This window comes from Zea mays, chromosome 3 (assembly GCF_902167145.1).
Source record: "Zea mays cultivar B73 chromosome 3, Zm-B73-REFERENCE-NAM-5.0, whole genome shotgun sequence".
NCBI classification, from domain to species: domain Eukaryota; kingdom Viridiplantae; phylum Streptophyta; class Magnoliopsida; order Poales; family Poaceae; genus Zea; species Zea mays.
In genome coordinates this window covers 233,846,981-233,865,387 of record NC_050098.1, presented here as the reverse complement: position 1 = coordinate 233,865,387, position 18,407 = coordinate 233,846,981, and the positions used below count along the sequence as shown (strand labels likewise).

The 18,407-nt window shown below is 44.0% G+C and overlaps 1 protein-coding gene across 12 annotated transcripts in view; it reads right to left on the bottom strand.

The window, feature by feature from the left end:
- Positions 1-16,000, bottom strand: part of LOC103651641 (pre-mRNA-processing protein 40A) — a 34,411-nt gene extending 18,411 nt beyond the window's left edge. For 3 of the 12 annotated variants that reach the window (XM_020550614.2, XM_035966528.1, XM_008677317.4), the window contains exons 1-26: positions 15,827-16,000; positions 15,516-15,738; positions 15,312-15,403; positions 15,155-15,223; positions 14,750-15,058; positions 14,521-14,649; positions 14,320-14,381; positions 14,126-14,195; positions 13,707-13,759; positions 13,532-13,589; positions 13,132-13,457; positions 12,967-13,039; positions 8,338-8,436; positions 8,182-8,250; positions 8,037-8,114; positions 7,827-7,913; positions 7,711-7,745; positions 7,445-7,550; positions 6,156-6,236; positions 5,987-6,079; positions 5,856-5,909; positions 5,375-5,491; positions 5,199-5,297; positions 3,733-3,780; positions 3,514-3,606; positions 3,312-3,419 (exon numbers count right to left, since the gene is read on the bottom strand). In XM_020550614.2, coding sequence (XP_020406203.1) covers positions 3,312-3,419; positions 3,514-3,606; positions 3,733-3,780; positions 5,199-5,297; positions 5,375-5,491; positions 5,856-5,909; positions 5,987-6,079; positions 6,156-6,236; positions 7,445-7,550; positions 7,711-7,745; positions 7,827-7,913; positions 8,037-8,114; positions 8,182-8,250; positions 8,338-8,436; positions 12,967-13,039; positions 13,132-13,457; positions 13,532-13,589; positions 13,707-13,759; positions 14,126-14,195; positions 14,320-14,381; positions 14,521-14,649; positions 14,750-15,058; positions 15,155-15,223; positions 15,312-15,347 — 2,352 coding nt within the window. In that variant the 5' untranslated portion in view covers positions 15,348-15,403; positions 15,516-15,738; positions 15,827-16,000. Of the gene's footprint in view, positions 1-3,311; positions 3,420-3,513; positions 3,607-3,732; positions 3,781-5,198; positions 5,298-5,374; positions 5,492-5,855; positions 5,910-5,986; positions 6,080-6,155; positions 6,237-7,444; positions 7,551-7,710; positions 7,746-7,826; positions 7,914-8,036; positions 8,115-8,181; positions 8,251-8,337; positions 8,437-12,966; positions 13,040-13,131; positions 13,458-13,531; positions 13,590-13,706; positions 13,760-14,125; positions 14,196-14,319; positions 14,382-14,520; positions 14,650-14,749; positions 15,059-15,154; positions 15,224-15,311; positions 15,404-15,515; positions 15,763-15,826 lie in introns of all 12 variants that reach the window. The other 9 variants (XM_035966527.1, XM_008677319.3, XM_023302071.2 and 6 more) reach the window with 5 other exon arrangements.
- Positions 16,001-18,407: the final 2,407 nt, after the last annotated feature.

The window sequence follows — 18,407 nt, the reverse complement described above, 5'->3', positions numbered from 1 at the left end:
TCGACTTGGCCTCAACAAAACCAAGGGATAGTAGACATGTGACGAAACGGCTATACCAGGCGCAAGGGACTTGCTTAAGACCATAGAGGGACCTGTTGAGCATGCATACCATACAGGGATGAGCAGGATCAACAAAGACAGCAGGCTGACTGCAGTAGACAGTCTCAGTGAGTCTTTATGAAGAAAGCCATTCTTGACATCCACCTGATGAACTGGTCAAGAATGACAGAGTAACGAAGTGAGGACGATACAAACGATAGTAGGGTTCGCGACGAGACTGGACGTCTTATCATAGTCAACTAGGACAACGTGTAAACCCCGAAGAACCCAGCGGGCCTTGTATCGATCTGGAGAGCAATCCGCCTTCCGCTTACGGGTCCAGACCCACTTGACGGTAACTAAATTGATGTCTAGGGGACGGGGCACCAAATTCCAGATGTGATTAGCAAGGAGGGCCTAGTATTCTCCATAGCACAGCACCAATGAGGATCAACAAGGGCGCTATAAACAGAAGACAACATCAGAGAGATCGGCGGTGAGGTGTATGTGGAGAGGACGAGGCGATCAACAAGGCAAAGGATCCCAATCACCTTGAGAGTAGGGGTGGATAACGAGCCAGCTCGGCTCGGCTCGTCCGAGTTCGAGCTGGCTCGTTAAGCTAACGAGCCAGCTCGGCTCGGCTTGTTAAGGTAACGAGCCAAAGAGTCAGCTCGGCTCGGCTCGTTTACGAGCTCGAGCTGGCTCGTTTAGCTCGCGAGCCAGAGCAGAAAAAAATAAAATATCCATAATAATTATTTTTAGTTAATTTTAAACTAATTTAACACTAGAAAATAGTAATTATACTCATAGTTTCACAAACCATGTCAATATAACACCAAATTAACACAATTCATCACTCATTAATTCACAATTCACATACATGTTCAGCAGTTTAACTCATAATTATATTTGCATAGACCAAATTAACACATAGACATAGTTCATTAATTATTAGTTTAATTCATGGCCATAGACACCTCACATATATATAACATGTTCATCAATTATTATGTAAATGATATGCATATAGTTTCGTTTTGCTGGAATATGGTAGCTCGTTTAGCTCGCGAGCTGGCTCGTTAACGAACCGAGCTAGGATGTCAGCTCAGCTCGTGAAAAAATTCAAACGAGTCGATCCGAGCCGAGCCGAGCTGACCATAAACCGAGCGAGCCACGAGCATTTCGTCTAGCCCTACTGGAGAGTCACCATTGGGTGGATGTGACGAGAGTCGCGATGAAGAATGGGGGTGATACATCGCTGACTCGATTCGAAAGTAGGGTGGTGCACCCACCCGGGCATGTCGCTGATAGACATGCACAGGTTAGGCGTAGCAAAGAGGAACCGACACAGGCAAGGGCACTGGAGAGAGCCCAGAAGCGGGCAATGTAGAAGAAAGGACCATAGGGACCAAGGGCGGAGCCAACAAGGATGAAGATGGAGCCACTAGGGGGCTAGGGGCCCAACAAGTTTCAACGAGATGGCACACGGGTCGGTGAGGGGCACTGGTGCAGCCTGGAGCGAGTTCGTAGACGAGCCACGAGGGGCACAATGGCCACCGCTAAAATGGGGTAAGAGAACCTACAAGTGAAAAAACAAACGATGGATGACCAGAACGTGCCACGAAGTCAGGATCGTGGAGAAAATCCAACTCAGAAAGGGAGTCGAGAAGGGAAAATCCGCCTCGTCGATGGTTGACGTGACGAGAGATCAAGAGACGAGGAGTGGTGAGGTCAAGACACTGGTACCCTTTGTGATTAGGGTAGTACCCAAGAAGACACGACAAGTAGAGCGAGGAACAAGCTTATGGGAAACAATGGCAGAAAGGTTAGGGTGGCACGGACACCCAAAAACACGAAGATGGTCATAGGAGGGAGTGGTGCCAAAAAGAGCAAGTGTGGATGCATGAGTCGTTGTAGTAGGAAGGCGATTAAGAAGCTGGGTGGCGATGTAGGAGGCTCTCAGCCCAATAGCAAGCAGGAACGGATGCCTGAAAAAAGTAGGGACACATGACATTATTAGTAGTGTGAATCATGCGTTCAGTCTTGCCATTCTGAGGGAACAAGCTGCCTGGCAAGGGAATCGGCAGTAGTGCGCTCATTCTCCTAGGTCAGAGCAGTGAGGCACTCACGCTCCCAAGCAACAATCATAGCGGCCTTGGTCGTCTGGAGGGCCACGACAAGTTTGGACTGGGCCACGGCAACGTAGGATGGGGGAGGATAGTCAGTGGAGGGTAGAAGTAGGCAATCGGGGCAACATCAGACCTTGCGGCCAACACATGCAACTCAGCAAGGCTGACGGGAGCAAATATTGGTTCAATGGACTCGCTAGCAGGGAAAGGGTGTCGACGGCCACACTTGCGAGGGGAGGACCGCTGGAGGTTGCACCTCACCGACTACCAAGGTTGTGGCAGTCGTGCCCATGGTGACGGCGGAAGGGGGCGCCCGCGCTAGGAAGCATGAATACGGCCGACGGGGTCGACCAGGCGGCTAGGCCGACGAACAAGGCGAGCTAGGCGGCTGCACCGGCTGACGGCGCGGACCAAGCAACCACACCAGCCGACGAGGTGGGCCCTACACGAGGGGACGCGCTAACGAGAGGGTCCATGTGCGCAGAAGGGGTGACGTCAATGGTGAGAGTCACAGGCGCAGCCTGAGAAGTCGTGAACACAGCCAAAGGAGTCGCAAGGGTAGAAATGACTATCGCCCAGCGACAGGAAAAAGGGAGAGGGAATAGGAGAGGGAGGGAGGGGAAGCGTCGTCCATGGCTGAAGAGAGGCCACCGAGGAGCTGAGGAGGGTCGATAGCTAGGAAAGAGAAGAGATAATTTCTTGCTAGGTTCCATGTTGGAAGGTTTGGAAACCCTAGCCTAAACAAGTTGGTCTATTGTATATATCAGAGAAGGAGATACATGGGCTGGGCCAAGACCCATTACACAATAATCTAACAAAATGTGAGCGAGAATTCTCTTCCTTTTGCATTTGGCACTCATCCACATTTAAAGTTTTTTGTTGCACAACCTTTACACTAGTATTAAGCACCATGGGTGATGAACCACAATACCCATACTAATTAATGCCAAATGCACATTAATGCTACATGCAACTTGCACTTATAAATTAAGCTAGTGATCCTTAATAAAAGTGCCCTTGAAAGCTAAGAACCCAAAAATGTTGTCCAACTTTACTTTTTTGTCGTGGAAACCCAAGCCATGCATAGCAAGACCAAGCAATGGCATAGAAATAATGTAACATGCTTACAATTAGCTGCAATACCTTGATGGAATACAAAAGATCTGAAAAATTTTCACCCAAACGCTGGCGCTTCTTAGCCTCCTTTTGCTCTTTTTCCTTGAGCCTTTCAAGCTGATCATCATAGATAAGCTGCAACCAATCCAGCAAAGTAAAACAATAATCTGGAAAAATGCAACAGATAACATATTTAGATATCAATCGAAACTTCCAATCAATATGACACCTTGATGTTGATGGTTGATATTCCTTTAAGAGCATCATCCTCCAGAATAGCAGTTTGGAATTCCTCTAATGTCCATGATGTTGTCATAGGAATCTAAAAGAGGGTTGCAAATCATAAATTCAGCAACTTTATGACGTACACTTGATACATGGTAAATCAATGTGTACTATTTTGCACAAAAAGCAAAATGTAGATCATGATTATGCACAAAAACCATACCTTTCCAGATTTCACCACTTCTTTAATTTGGGTCTTGTCTTCTTGATACTGTACAACAAGAGTACACCAGGAAACCATAAGTATCACAAATATAATGATAGCTTTTCAAATGATCTCAGTGCAACAGATTTATCATGTTCATATGCTGACAGTACCCCTTTTCTTTTTAAATTTGAAATTTAATCTGTGCAGGTTACTTAAGTTTTATGTGTACTACATGATTCTTGTGGAACTTTAAACATTTGCATTTTTGTAAATTATGGATTCATCATATTTTTATTGAACATGATGTGGGGCCCCTGGTCACCAGCCAAATTCCCTACTTGAAAAAAAACATTGGTTACTGCTAGATTCCCAATGTAAAGGGGTGCTATCTATCAATCAAGCCATGTCTGTTTCGAACACCCTTCCCTTTTTTTTTCTTGTCCCCCCTATCCAATTTGATGGATTAAGCAGCTATGGGCCAGCATGTAATGGACCAGCCTTGTCTCACATGTCAAAAAAGAGATAGATTACTTGAGTTGATATTAAACCTTACAGATAGGATTAAGATAGTTCATTAGATTAGCATGTTGGATTAGGTTAGGAGTCAGATAGCTTTGTGTTTTGGGGCGTATGGCATGTATCTGAAGCAAGAATCAATCATCTAACTCTCCTTCTATATCTATCCCTCTCATCTGTGATTTCACCCTTAGCAGTCAACCTAAACCAGCCCATCAGACTTGGAACATGATATCTTCAACACCTTTGTGCCTCTCTTTGCATTCACATTCTCACAATAGTCACAAATTCAAGAAGGTTATCACTGGTTAATACTATCTCCAGCAGACTCCCTATCCTACTCCCTATCTCACTCCCTATTTTAAACTCCACTATGCAAACAGTGCAATCTACAGTACAAAACAGTACTTTGCACGGCCGTTTACGCGGCCTGCTGGAGATGGCCTAAGTTCAGGTACAGCAACAGCTAGACAACACGACTATATTCTTTGAACAATAATTCAGATCGTGAAAATATCAGCTAAATTAACATCAAACTTGCAGTCAATTTTATTACATCGCTAAGATGGTCTCACATATGTTGGCAGGTCTGAAATGTTTTTCCACTACTATACCAACTGGACTTATTAAGGGTTTCCTCAATAGGTAGAAAAGATCAGATAGTAAGTGTTTGTTCTAAGAGAACTTTTATTTTACCATTACTAGTTAAAGAAGCTTAGTGAATCCCAGAAATAACACAGGTAGAATGATGTTAATAAGCAAGTGCAACAACTCCACATCCTAGTGAATATGAATCAATAATAGCAATTAGGGACAATGCACGAAGTTTAGGTGCTTTCAACCAAAGTTCACAAGTCTATGCTTGATTATAAAAAAAGATCATACAAATGTAAAAAAACAATAACAGCCTCTAAATCATTGGATGAACTGTTACAAGGATATATCCAGAATTTTCTGAAAATAACCTGTTTGTCAAGTTCCTCGATCACGTCATCAAATAACTCTTTCGGTGTAGAGCCAGATGTGTTTGACGCTACAGCCAAGTAGGACTGTGAATCTTTTATCTGTGGATTGGTAAAATGTAAAGGATCAAGAAAAGGATCTTTTAACAATATCTCTGAAAATAATATAGTTCAAGAACCTGTGCACAGTAATCACGCCACCGAGTTCTTGCATTAAGTGTGCCATCAGCAACATGTTCTTCCAGCATTTTACGAAACCCATCACGGTTTTTCCTCTCTTGTCTTCTCACTTGATCCTGTATGTGAAGGTTACCTTAATTTTCATCTATAGGTTTGGCGGGGGAGGGGGCTACATAACCCCCTGACCTTGAGAGGGTGGTCTATTTCACGCTCTCACATTCAAAACAGATTGTTTAACCCCCTCAACTTTACAAAACAAGTCAAAGATGAGGCCACTTAAATCAGTGCTGTGTCATCAAAACCGCCAACTAAAACTACTCAGGGGGTTATTTGTCTAGTTTTATAACGTTAGGGGGGTTAAACAATTGGTTTTGAATGTGATGAGGTGAAGTAGACCACCCTCTAAAGGTTAGGGGGTTATGTAGACTTATTCCAGAAAAAATACGTCTAGATTCTTGACAAGGAATAATAATGTAGTACCTTTTGTACCCGCTTCTGCTCTTCCTCTTCTTTCTCTAGGTGTCGAATGTACTCCTTCAAAATACAAAACGTATAATTGAACCAGAACCACAAAAAAGCATAAGTTGACAGAAAGTTAGGAAAATAATTACTTGAAAAATATCCAACCGATCAAACTTCTCAAGTCGGGAATAACGTTCATCGTCCTCCAGACGTTCCTGAACTTTTCTCCACTGAGTACTTGCCTGCAAGAATGGGAAAAAATCCTTTATAGAGCTCCTGTATAAACAGATTGACTTTATGAGAGATCAAAGAAATAACCTTGATGAAGTCACATGATTCTAGAAAAGCTCTGTATTCTGCTACATATCTTTTGTGTTCTTCAGCAGCCTTGGCTTTTTCCTACAGTATGGTATGTATTAAATCATGCACAGCATGATGTATTAAATTGTGTCATCAGTGGTTTATGGTGAACATGTGACATTTCTGAAGACAAAACTCCATTGTCAAAAAACAAAAAGGTGCCTGAACACAATCCTAACGCTAATGTAACTTTGGTCCATATATATCCATACCATGCACACTTGTTCGGTTCCACCAATCCAGAAGGGGATTGGAGGGGATTTAATCCTCTCCTAGTCATTTTTTACTAGGAGGGGATTGAATCCCCTCCAATCCCCCCTTCTGGATTGGTATAACCGAACATGCCCTAAGGGCGTGTTCGGATGCAAGGGGATTGGAGGGGATTGAAGAGGATTAAATCCCCTGCTATTCAAATTTGACTAGAAAGAGATTTAAACCCCTTCAAATCCCCCTCAATCCACTCCGAACCGAACAAGGCCTCAATCTCCTCCAATCCCTGTGCAACCGAACAAGGCCTAAGGTGGGAATAACAGTTTGCTCTGTCACACCTAAGGCACTGTTTGGCACATGTTTGAGTCTGATATGTGGACTATTAAACTAAAAAGGTGTGGCCAACCACAAATGTGGCAGCTCGCCACACCTTAGGCAATGCTTGGCACATGCGTGACACCAATATATGTGCTATTAAGCTACAAAAAAGCAGGCCACAATTATTGGGAACCAAACACCCACCTAAGATGCTGTGGTGTCCCTTTGTGAAATGGCAAGTTATGGACACTATCGAAAGATGCCCTAAATTTTATCTTACTGGAAAGTTCACAGGCTGTCATGCCACAAAGGCCATGGAATTGGATCATGCTGCAAGTAACAGCTATGCCCATAAGTCCATAACAAGGCCAACCCATCTAGAATGAAGCAGTTATCTCGAGTGAAAGGGCATTGAATGAAGTGCTTATGAGTATAAAAGAAATAAATAGCTTCAAAACTAACTGTATTTCCAGAAAAATATTGAGAGAGAAGAAAGTAAATATTCCATTTAAAAATGGAAACAAGTATGTAGACAAAAGCATTGATAAATAGCAGCAAATGTGTTTGTTTTTTCAAAAGTGTAGTAGTAGGGTAGAAGAGAGTGAAGCCACAAAAATCAAAGCCAGTATCAACAAGAAATATATGAATCTTCAGAGGTCAACAGTACGAACTACCACAGTGAAAAGAGTCACAAGGCCAAATGTTTAATATCTAATGACCTTCTTATGCAGTTCCACAAGATAGTTCTCAAATAAATCTTCACGCTCCCTTGGACGTTCAACTGCTTTGAATCTTTCATCATCTTCAAACATAAGTATTGCTTTGCTGCACAATGAACAAAAAGAAGTGAAACTCCAAGGAAAAGACATTAAAACATTAACACTGTCAAAAAGAAACTCCAATTATCTGGTGTTTTAAAAAAAACATACACACACAGCCAAGCTTAGATGCTATATGCAAAAAAATAATGGACTTGGAGGTATACCTCCATCTTGTTGATGATGTAAGCTCCTTGCGTTCCTGAATAAAAAGACAAGGCATTCACTAAAAATCATAATACCTGGGCCTCAGTGAAACATTTACTACAAAGACCTAGCTTACTTCCAACATTGCAAGGAAATCATCACGTGCTTTCCTCTGTTTGATACGTTTTTCTTCGGCTTCAAACTTTTTGCGCTGGTTCAAGTACTGTAGAAATAAAATCATAATACCTTGTCCTCAGTGAAACATTTACTACAAAGATCTGGAGGAGTTGAGATCTTGAGGATACTGCTAAAAAGGGTCAGGATCTTATAATAAACAAACACTGACCTCATTGAAAGCTTGCTTTCTCTCTCCAAGAGTTTTCAAAGCACCATATCTTTTGTCATTTATGATGACTCTCATAGTCTGAAAATGGTATAACAGTGTTACAAATTTCATCGGTTGATGTTAAATAGAGACTAGAGTTCCATACCTGATCCCATGTCCAATCAGACTCCACATTTACCGACTCAAGCAGGGACTTGAACGCATTTTTTGCTTCCTACAAATAAAAAATATAAATGTGGTTTCCGAGTCATGAGCAAACATCTAATCTAATTTATAATTTGCTTCTTTCAAGCCACCTCACCATCTTAGTGGCATAGACTACAGGTTCTTCTTCACTTGTTTTCTCCTCCACTGGAGTGACATTAATCTTCCCTGCAACTGGCATGGTCTTTTTGGCCTCCTATAGATAGTAGCATATTGAAGTGTCATCAACATTCAGTTACAGAGAAGGGAAAACTAGGCAGTTAAATCCACTAGTCACGGTGATGCCAAGGTGATGCCAACTCCAAACTCTTTCATATGCATGCAAGATAAAAGGAAAAGGAAGAATTTTATTGCCAGCCTGGTGTCAGGCCATAGCACGCTCACTGACCACATAGATAAAGCAAAATTAGTTGATGATTTCTATTAAAATCTTTTGGGCAGCAGGGTGGACAGATCTGTTTCTATTGGTCTGAATTATTTGAGGCTGCCTACTTATGATTTAGAATTTTTGGATTCACCATTTATTGAAAAGGAGGTCTGGAAATCGATCAAACAATTTCCATCAGATAAGGCGTCTGGCGCAGATGGGTTCACAGGAAGATTCTATAAGGTGTGTTGGTCAATTATAAAGGAAGATGTGATGTCAGTCTTCTCAGCAGTTTGGGGTAGAAAACTTATCCATTTTGATCGGTTCAATACAGCCTTGATGACTCTGATTCCCAAGGGGGGAGCTGAAGAGGTTAAGAATTACAGACCTATCAGTTTGGTGCATAGTATGGCCAAACTAACAACTAAGGTGCTTGCTAATATATTGGCTCAAAAACTGCAGGAAATGGTTTCTCTTCGACAAAGTGCATTCATCCATGGTCGTTTTATACAAGATAACTTCATGCTTGTGCAACAAACTACCAGACTTCATCAACAAAAAAGAACAAGGAATCTTTTGAAAGTTGATATTATCAAGGCATTTGACTCTTATCTCCTGGCTTTTCCTACTGGAAGTTCTCCAGAAACTTGGTTTTGGGCAGATTTGGAGAGACATCCTCAGTGGTCTTTTGGCAACCTCCTCCACACAAATCCTTTTAAATGGGGTTCCAGGGCAAATTATCCAGCACAGAAGGGGGCTGAGACAGGGTGATCCTCTTTCACCAATGTTATTCATTATAATCATGGATGTGCTTGGTTTTTTAGTAATCAAAAGCTGAGGAGGAAGGACTGCTGCAACCTCTATCCTCCAGAGTCCAGACCACTACAACACAGATTACCCCTATATGCAGATGATGTGGTCTTGTTTTTACAGCCAATAGAGCATGACATTCAGGTGTGTACTAAATATTTTGAAGCTATTTGGGGACGCTTCTGGGCTGGACAGCAATGTCCAGAGAAGTTGTGTATACCCCATAAGGTGTGGTGAAGATGAAATGACAGTTCTACAGCAGCAACTACCCTGTCAAATCTCTTCCTTCCCTTGCACATATCTTGGCCTACCTCTGTCTTTAAAGAAACTAACTACAGGTCAAGCGCAGCACATTGTTGACAAAGTTGCTGATCAATTACCTGGGTGGAAAGCTGAGATAATGACTCGGGCTGGGAGAAAAGTACAAGTCCAATGTGTGATGACAGGAAAACTCATTTATCTCACTATGGCTGTTGATAGCCTCCAGGAGCTCTCAAGGCAATTGATAAAAATCAGGAAAGGCTTCTTGTGGAAAGGAAGGAAAGAGGTCAGAGATGGGCACTGTTTGGTGGCTTGGGGAAGAGTTTGTAGACCAATTGAGTTGGGAGGGCTGGGTGTTTTTAACTTAAAGGAGCTCGGATGGGCACTGAGGATGAGATGGTTATGATTGGCCAAAACAGATCCTAATAAGCCATGGGCCTTCCTGCCTATACAGCTAGCAGAAAAAGCTAGGGCCGCCTTCTCTGATATTGGGAATGGATCTTCAACTCTGTTTTGGCAAGACCAATGGATTCATGGAAAAAGGATATCAGACTTCGCTCCTAGACTGCTTGTTGCTATCCCCAAGCAGATCAGGAAATGTAGGACTGTTCATGATGCTATTGAGGACAACAAATGGATGGCTGATATCAGGGCGCAATAACTGTAGGGGTGCTTGCTGATTTCCTTGATCTTTCAGAAACCCTTCTTACAGTTAACCCTATATCCCGGGGCGCGATGACAAGCACATTTTCAGTCCTGTAACTGATGGCAAATACTCTGCCAAGGCAGCCTATAAAGGCCTTTTTATTGGATCCACCCAATTTGAACACTTGGAAAGAATCTGGTATTCTTGGTGACCTCCTAAGTGTAAATTTTTCCTTTCACTAGTTGCCTTAAGAAGGTGTTGGACAGCAGATAGGCTGCAAAAAGGAGGGCTCAGTCAACCTGAATGATGCCTCCTTTGAGACCAAGAGCCTGAAACCATAGACCATCTTCGCTAGGTTGTGTCTTGTAGGGCCTCCTTACTGCCCCGATTCTGGGGGTTAGCATGTAGTCCTCTTACATTAAATCCGAATCTATTCTTGTATTGTTGTTTTCGGACATCATAAAAGGCCTTTTGCCCTATTGTAACGGTCCTCTTTAGACCTCTATATTTTCTTCTTAATATAATGATTAAATGATGTGTGGTTCTCCTGCGCGTTCGAGAAAAATCCACTAGTCACTACTAAAAGAGATAATATAAGTGTGAAAATATGATTTCATCCACACACAAAAAAACTGTCCAGTTCAAATCGCTCTAATTTCCATCAAAGTAGAAACTATATAGCTGAGAGCCTGAGACTAAATAGATGTTACCTCCCTCTCTTTCAAGTATACATATTTTTCTTTTTGAAGAAAAGAAGATGAAGAGAATATCTAACTTCAGTATGATACCTAATTACCAGTAATTTCTGCCAAGAAAAGGAAGCTGAAACTAACTTGTTAGGTAGTTCCTTCCATATACTGAGTAACGACACTTCACGCTACAGCATCTCTAGTACCCCCTAAACACTAGTAGTTCGCTTTCTCTAAAACTAAAAAGAAACATGAATGAGTACCAATAAAAATGCAGCTGGGTCATATCTGTAAGAAATCTACTAAACCCTATCCAAAAAACATCTATATTAAGTTTATCAGTGTTGCACGTCTCTAGTCACGTTTCGCAAGGTAGTAGCAATGTCAAACAAAAGGACTGGGGCAAGTGACACAAGTTCAGTCATCAGTCATCATGAGACATTGATTTATCAAGAAGTTCAGTTCCACTGGTGGATCTAGTTTTATCAGAAATCCTGACCAAGTTATGACCTGGTACACAATTTATTAGGATTACATAGGCTGTGACTTAATCCTAACTACAGAAAAGGCAATGTCAATACATCTGTTTCAGGGAAGAAAAAAAATCTAGTAACATATACCTATCTCTGGTGGACCTCCCATGTACTTATAATTCTTCTCCTAACAAGACCTACTAAAATCTGTTCTGCTCTATTCCATTGTTACAAATATCTTTGTCATCGCCTATACTTCACCGCCCATATCCAAGCATCCAGAATACAATCAGGTGTTACACAATAATTGTAGATCACGACGTCAAAAGGGGAAAAATATGCATTAAGTGCCAAGTACAGTGTTTTAAATCCCGGGTATCATTTAGCAGAGAAATTCGCTCAGCTGCTACCTTACCGCTATAGAGCTGCTATAGCCCGCTATTTAGTACAAACTACAAAGTGTCTTCAAGTCGTCCGATTAATCGCGATTTGTCCAAGTCGGTTTGGACCAATCGTGAATCGCCCCAGTCGTCCGACTAATCATGATTAATCGCGATAATCGCCCAAGCCGGTCAGCCAGAATGACCAGCAAGTCGTCCGACTTGAAAACAATACAACGGTTTTGTAGCAACAACTGGCTCCAGCAAGGAACCCTAAAGGGTCCTCTACCCTAAATATAGAGGTCCTCTACGCTCTCCAGCAGCATCCTCTAAACGGTCCTCTAAATTTAGATGACGCTGCTGAATTCTCTATATATAGAGTTTCTCTAAACGGTCCTCTATCCATTTGAATACTTTAAATAACCGGTTTAGCAAAACTAAAATATGTACAATATATTTGAGAGTATGACAAATATGTATGTACAAAAAATAAAAAATAAAAAAAAATGTCTCTAATATAGGTATTTGAGTATAGATGACGTAATTTAGAGGATGTTGTTGGAGAGGAAGGAGATATAGAGGATAGAATCTTTTAGAGGAGACTGTAAAGTACGGATATAGAGGATGGATATAGAGGACGTTGCTGGAGACAGCTCCTATAGCGTCGCTATATAGCCTGCTATTTAAAACAGTGGCTGAGTGTGTCTAGTTACTCCAATTTTCATAAACAGGTTTTACAATTAATGGTAGCAAAATACTATCATCCATCAGGGCTGAGGCTCCCGCATGGGTGGGGTCTGGGGAAAGGATAACCTGAGGCAAGCCCTTCTCCCGCAAATGCGGAGAGGCTGCTTTGACCCCGTAGTGCTAAAAGACTGTAAAAAAACAGGCACCATAAGAATGTTGACAAGGATATTCACATACAAGATGAGAAATGGAGCAAAACTGAAAAGTTTATAACAAAAAGGCAACCAGAGACAACTTTTTAGAATGTGGGGGTCACTAGCTTGGACAAGATTTAGCAAAGGATTATAAATGCATCAATTATGAAGCACTTGCAAACCTTATGAAACAAAACAACACGAGAAAATCAAACATACCTCCAAATCTTCAGCCGATGTACCATCCTCTGCGTCAGCCCCAGTGGTCAGAGATGAATTTTCATCGTTGTTTCTGTAATGTTCAACAAATAAGCGTATTAACAGACATTTAAACGTCAGGTAGCATATACTACAAGATAAAAAATGGTGAGCGCATGTGAAAACCTGCTGGACCCTGCATCTGTTGCAACTAATGGAACTTCTGTGCTTGCTGCAACAGGAACAACAGCAGTACTCGAACCACCATTTTGCATGCCAACAATAGAACTGGAAGTATTCTCCACATTGTGCGGCAGGGGAGCACCAGAAAGAACAGAGTTTGATGACCCATCATGTGTGCTGGAAGCAATTATACCAACAGCAGATGACGACTGATTAGCAGGTGCAGTAGAAGGTTCAAAGGCAGCAGATCTGACAAGAGCACTAGTAGCTATTCCTGATTCTTGATCAGGTTGTTGATTTGATGCCTTCTCTGCCAATTCACGTGCAACCTGAGAGAGAGAAAAATCAATGCAGCAATAATGTATTTTCAAATAAACAGAGAAAAGAAGACCAAGAAAAAAACCTTTAACTCGTCAGGAATAGTCCATTTTGATTGCTTGGTCACTTTGTTGAAATAGTACCTGCAATGATAGAACAATCAAAATACAGAAAGAAAATGGAGGATTCATTGACATATTGACATATTGACATATAAATAAATAGATCTCAATTGGCACTCAGTTCCAGTGTAAACTTACTTCCGTCCTTCTGGTGTAGTAAATTCTTTCCATTCAGTTGAGGCATCAGCCCTCTGTTAAATCAACAAACCCCATTGGAATACATATTAATACAGCAAGAAGGCATTAAGTACATCACCTATATTAGAGAATGAACTGCCCTCAAGCAAAAAGAAACAAGAATGATTTCTTGGTCCTTTGCAAGTGCTCCTCATCCTCAACCAAATTTAAAGAACCAATTTAAAGAGATAGAAAGCACAAAATCCGCAAAAAGGCAAAGAGTGTGCATGTGCATGAAAGCACATTGGGAATTGAACCTCTTGAACTTTAGTAGTGGAACATGATATCGGACACGAAATGTAAATTTGCATAGGACTAGCTGAACAGATCAAAAATCATATGGCTAAGCTGCATGAATATAAGCAAACAGCACAACTAACCTCCAAAGGTGTCATCAACTCAACTGGTTTCTCCCAACTTGATTGCCTTGTCTTCTTATTATAGTAGTACCTAGAAATTGAAAGAGAAAATTAAACCAACCCAAATAAAGAGAAAACCAAAACATGAAATACTTAAATTACAAGAGCTTGTCATGAAGAAGTCAATAACAGGAAGGATTTAAAAGAACACTAACTTTTTTCCCTCGGCTGCAGTGTGCTCCTGCCAATCTGAAGAGCTAGGTTCAGACAAGTTGACCTTGTCATTTGCAAACTCAGTTATTCCAAAGTCGACGATATAAAATATTATATAGTAGACAAAAACAATTGATGCAGCAGATATTACAAAATTAAACAAATATCAGGTGATGATGAAGCAGAGGTCTGGCACTACTTACAGGAGGCAAAGTCGTTGGAGCTGACACCTGCTGGTGCCCAGACTGCACTAGAGGAGGCACATGAGTTACACTCTGTCCTGGGCCTGTACTCCAGGGTTGCACTACAGGAGGGATCGATGTTGGTTGATACTGAAATGTCGGAGTTAGCAAGTTAGTAGCTTAGTCTAAGACTAGTAACACAGAAATCATATGGAAATAACTAACTCAAAGAGTGACTAATAGGACTAACTGTATAGGTCAGGGGTTGCATAGGAGCACCCATGGTGAGCAAATGGCCCCCAGCATACGCAGCTTGTTGCTGTGGTTGCATAGGTGCTGATGACATTGGTCTAGCTGGCTGATATACCATGGGAACCCCTTGTGATACAGGTGGAACTTGATTTGAGTGAGGCATGTGCTGCCCAGGTTGTGGAAAATGTGGCATTTGCCCTGGCATGCCAACGTTAGCCCCCGGCATAGGCTCACCAACAGAACGGAACTGTTGTGCTGCTGGTGGCACGAACTGAGGAGGAGGCTGCGAAGGAATCACTGGCCTAAACTGAAAGGGCAGCATGAGGAGCAACATTAGAAACGTAGCCTAGAATTCTGGAAGCAACAAATGTGTAAAGAAACAAAAATCTGGAATTCAGTTTACCTGCATAGGCATTGGTGGTCCAAGATTTTGTGGCTGAGCGCTAGAACCCATCATGGGAGGTCTGGGAGGCTGCTTATAAGATAATAAAGATGATGAGCACTATGTACACTACAGGTGACATGACAAAATGATATTGACAGCATGTGACAGCAGTTGCCTGAGGCAGCCCAGAAGCCTGCATATTACTGGCCATCAAGCCACCATCAAAATACCAGCAAAGAGTAGGAAGAGCACCTCCAGAGATCACAGCTGTAAACAATCCAGTGTAAACCATCCAAAGTATGGACAAAAAAAGATTGACTGCTGAGAAAAGCCACTTATCAAAAGAAGCTGAAAAAAAGCCATTTGAGGTGTTTGGTACCTGCAGCTTTTCACTACCTCGCTCGCTTGTTGTTGATCTTGTTGCCGGAAGCAAACCGGATGGAGCAGTAGGACCCAACGCCGGGGCTACAGGGGGTGCACGCGGCGACAACTACACGAGGTGCGTGCGGTGGAGAGAGACCGCGAGTTTCACTGGTGGGGGAGGGGCGACGCCGGCAACAGGGGAGGCACGGCTTGGTCGGCGGGGGAGAAGCGATCCCAGTCTTAAACAGATAGGGCAAGAAACCCTAGCAGGCAGTTAGGGTTTGAATGCTCAGTTTCACAGCAGCAGGGAGAAAGGGGTGGGCATACCTGCTGGGTGATGCTTGTGCCCGGTGAACGATCCGATGAAGACCTAGGCACCAAGCGTAGGGCGGCGGCAGGGGTGAAGCAGTTGTCCCCGAGAGAGAGAGGCGCAAGCGATGTGACGAACCCTGTTTGTTTCCTCGTATTTTTTTAATCACCTAGCCACCAAAAACTGCTGCCAACGCCTCAGCTTTTCAACCCGCTTGTTGCACCGGGTGACACTTGTGCTGTTGTGCACACATCTCTACAACTATTAAGATCCAAGTGTAGACTGCCCCCGCCTACGATCCTACCCGCCTGCGATCCCCTCGCCGCGAAACCAGCCAGCATCCCCGCGCCTCCCTCGCCGCGAAAGCCCCCGCCTGCGATCCCCTCGCCGCGAAACCGGCCCGCGCCTCCCTCGCTGCGAAACCAGCCCCCCGCGGATGACGCGCCCGGCCGCCCACCCCCACCCCGCCGTGATTCCCCTCCGCGCGCGGATCACGCGCACGCCGCGCCCGCCCCCCGCGCCGCCCCGCACAGCCCACCGCGAATCGCGCCTGCCTCCGCCCGTCCCCGTGAATGCTGCCCCTGCACCCGCCCCGCGATGCAATCCCCACCCCGGCGCCCGCCCATCGCACACGCCTGCTACGTAGCCATGAGGAGAGTGAGGGAGCAGGGAGCCGTGGCAGCGTGAGAGATCGACGGGCCACGACGGCGAGGCGGGGACCAACATCGTCTTCATGCTCCCGCTCGCCTTCCTCCTACTCCTCTCCAGTGACGGCCACCACCTCACCACCATTGCCGTTGTAGGAAGCGAAGGTGGATCTGGTGCCGTTTGCCCCTGCCCCCGTGATGCAAATCTCCCCCGCCATCGTCCCCATCTTCGCTGCATTTCCGTAATGGCGTCGGGCTCCTCTCGCTCCCAAATCGACCAGGTAAAACCCTAACCCTAGCACCAGGCTGCATTTCCCTCCCTACATTCGAGCCCTAACTCCTCCCTGCGGTCTTCCCCTCCGCAATTCTTCCTGGACAAGAAGCGGTGGCCCTTATCGTGCAAGACGACCCGCTGTGACTTGGGTCGCATACTCACATCATAGCCCCGACGGCGCCGAGGGGTCCATTGACGGGCACCTTGTCCGGTCTCCTTCTACATGTGCCATGGTGGCGGCCACGATGTCTCCAACAGCCTCGCTAAGAGGTGAGGATGCAGGCACCAGGCGGAGTGTGTCAGCCACAATGGGCGTTGATGCTGCTGCCTCTGCTCGGCTGCTGCCGGCGATGGGGGTGACATGGCGGTTTGGACCACAGGCGATTCACGAAGGACTTCATGTCCCATTATTGCAGGTGAACCATTGTGTGTGAAACGGGGAGTGGGAATCTTGTGCAGGTAAGAGAAGATGGCGAGCCCGCGGCTGGTGCAGGTGAGACGGACCTCTCCCCGCGCCCCTCGAGCTGCAGTGGTCGGAGTCGGAGAACGAGCGACAGTGTTTGTCCGTGTTGGTGCGAGCGTGCTGCTGGGGCGCGGCCGACGCCGACGAGTTCGAGCGCACGGTGGAGATCATCATGTATGTTCAACGTCGTGTCATTTGTTTGCTTGCCTCCACCTCCGTCGCGGCCTTTGCGGAGTAAGATGACCCTCCACTCTACCTCCCCAGCAGATTTTTTCCTGGTAACGAAGAAATCTTGCTCCAGGCGCTGTCCGAGGAAACCTCAAGAGTATCGTGTCGTTCACCTGCGACCTTATGGAGAGCAGACATGGGCATCAGCTATTTCATCCGGTCCTCAATCACAACTGTGGGATCGAATCGTTGCTATGATCACTCGGGACAGGAATAGTTTTGGTGGCCTTTGCACCTGCAGGTGCTTGATCAAATATCGTACTTGTCTTTTGATCTGTTCTTCCTCTAGCTTTTTTATCTCTAGCTTTTTATCTGTTTTTAATTCAGCCAATGAATGATAGATTCTATGTCTTTTCAGGCTAGATGAAGTACTTCATATAATCAGTTTCTGTGAAACTCGGAGATAAATGCAACTTCTTAGAGATGCCACGCTGCAATGGATGTCACATAATCAGATGAAGTACCTCCTGTCGGATTCGAAAAGATTAAAAGTGCTATAGGCTTTCATAATGAGGTCTCCTCCAGATATTACTCAGGTAATGATTTCTTGCTTTGGGAGGTCGCTCTCACGCTGCCCTCATCTTTGTTCTGCTGACTGGCCAATTAAGCGGCATATATATCTGAGTGTCCACCATGCATGCATTCCAGATTGTAATATCTGCTGTTGTTAAGTTGCAAGCCCCCTGCATTCACCTCATACATTCTAAAATTACAGTTATTATTGATAATATTAATAGGTGCATATGCTTGGGGGATAGTGGATGATGCGATCTCTGAATATATGGATTTTCGAAGATATCTATCTTGAGAAATAGTGCCAATGCAAACTCGTTAATTATATTATTGGTGGAGTGCAGTTGTGATATCCACGTAGTATTCTTGAGAACTCCATGAGAGCCAATACCTCTGATGCACCTGGATAATAATGTAGTAAACCGTAAAAATGTGTATTTTATTTGGCCTTCTAGGTTAACATTTATTCTTGT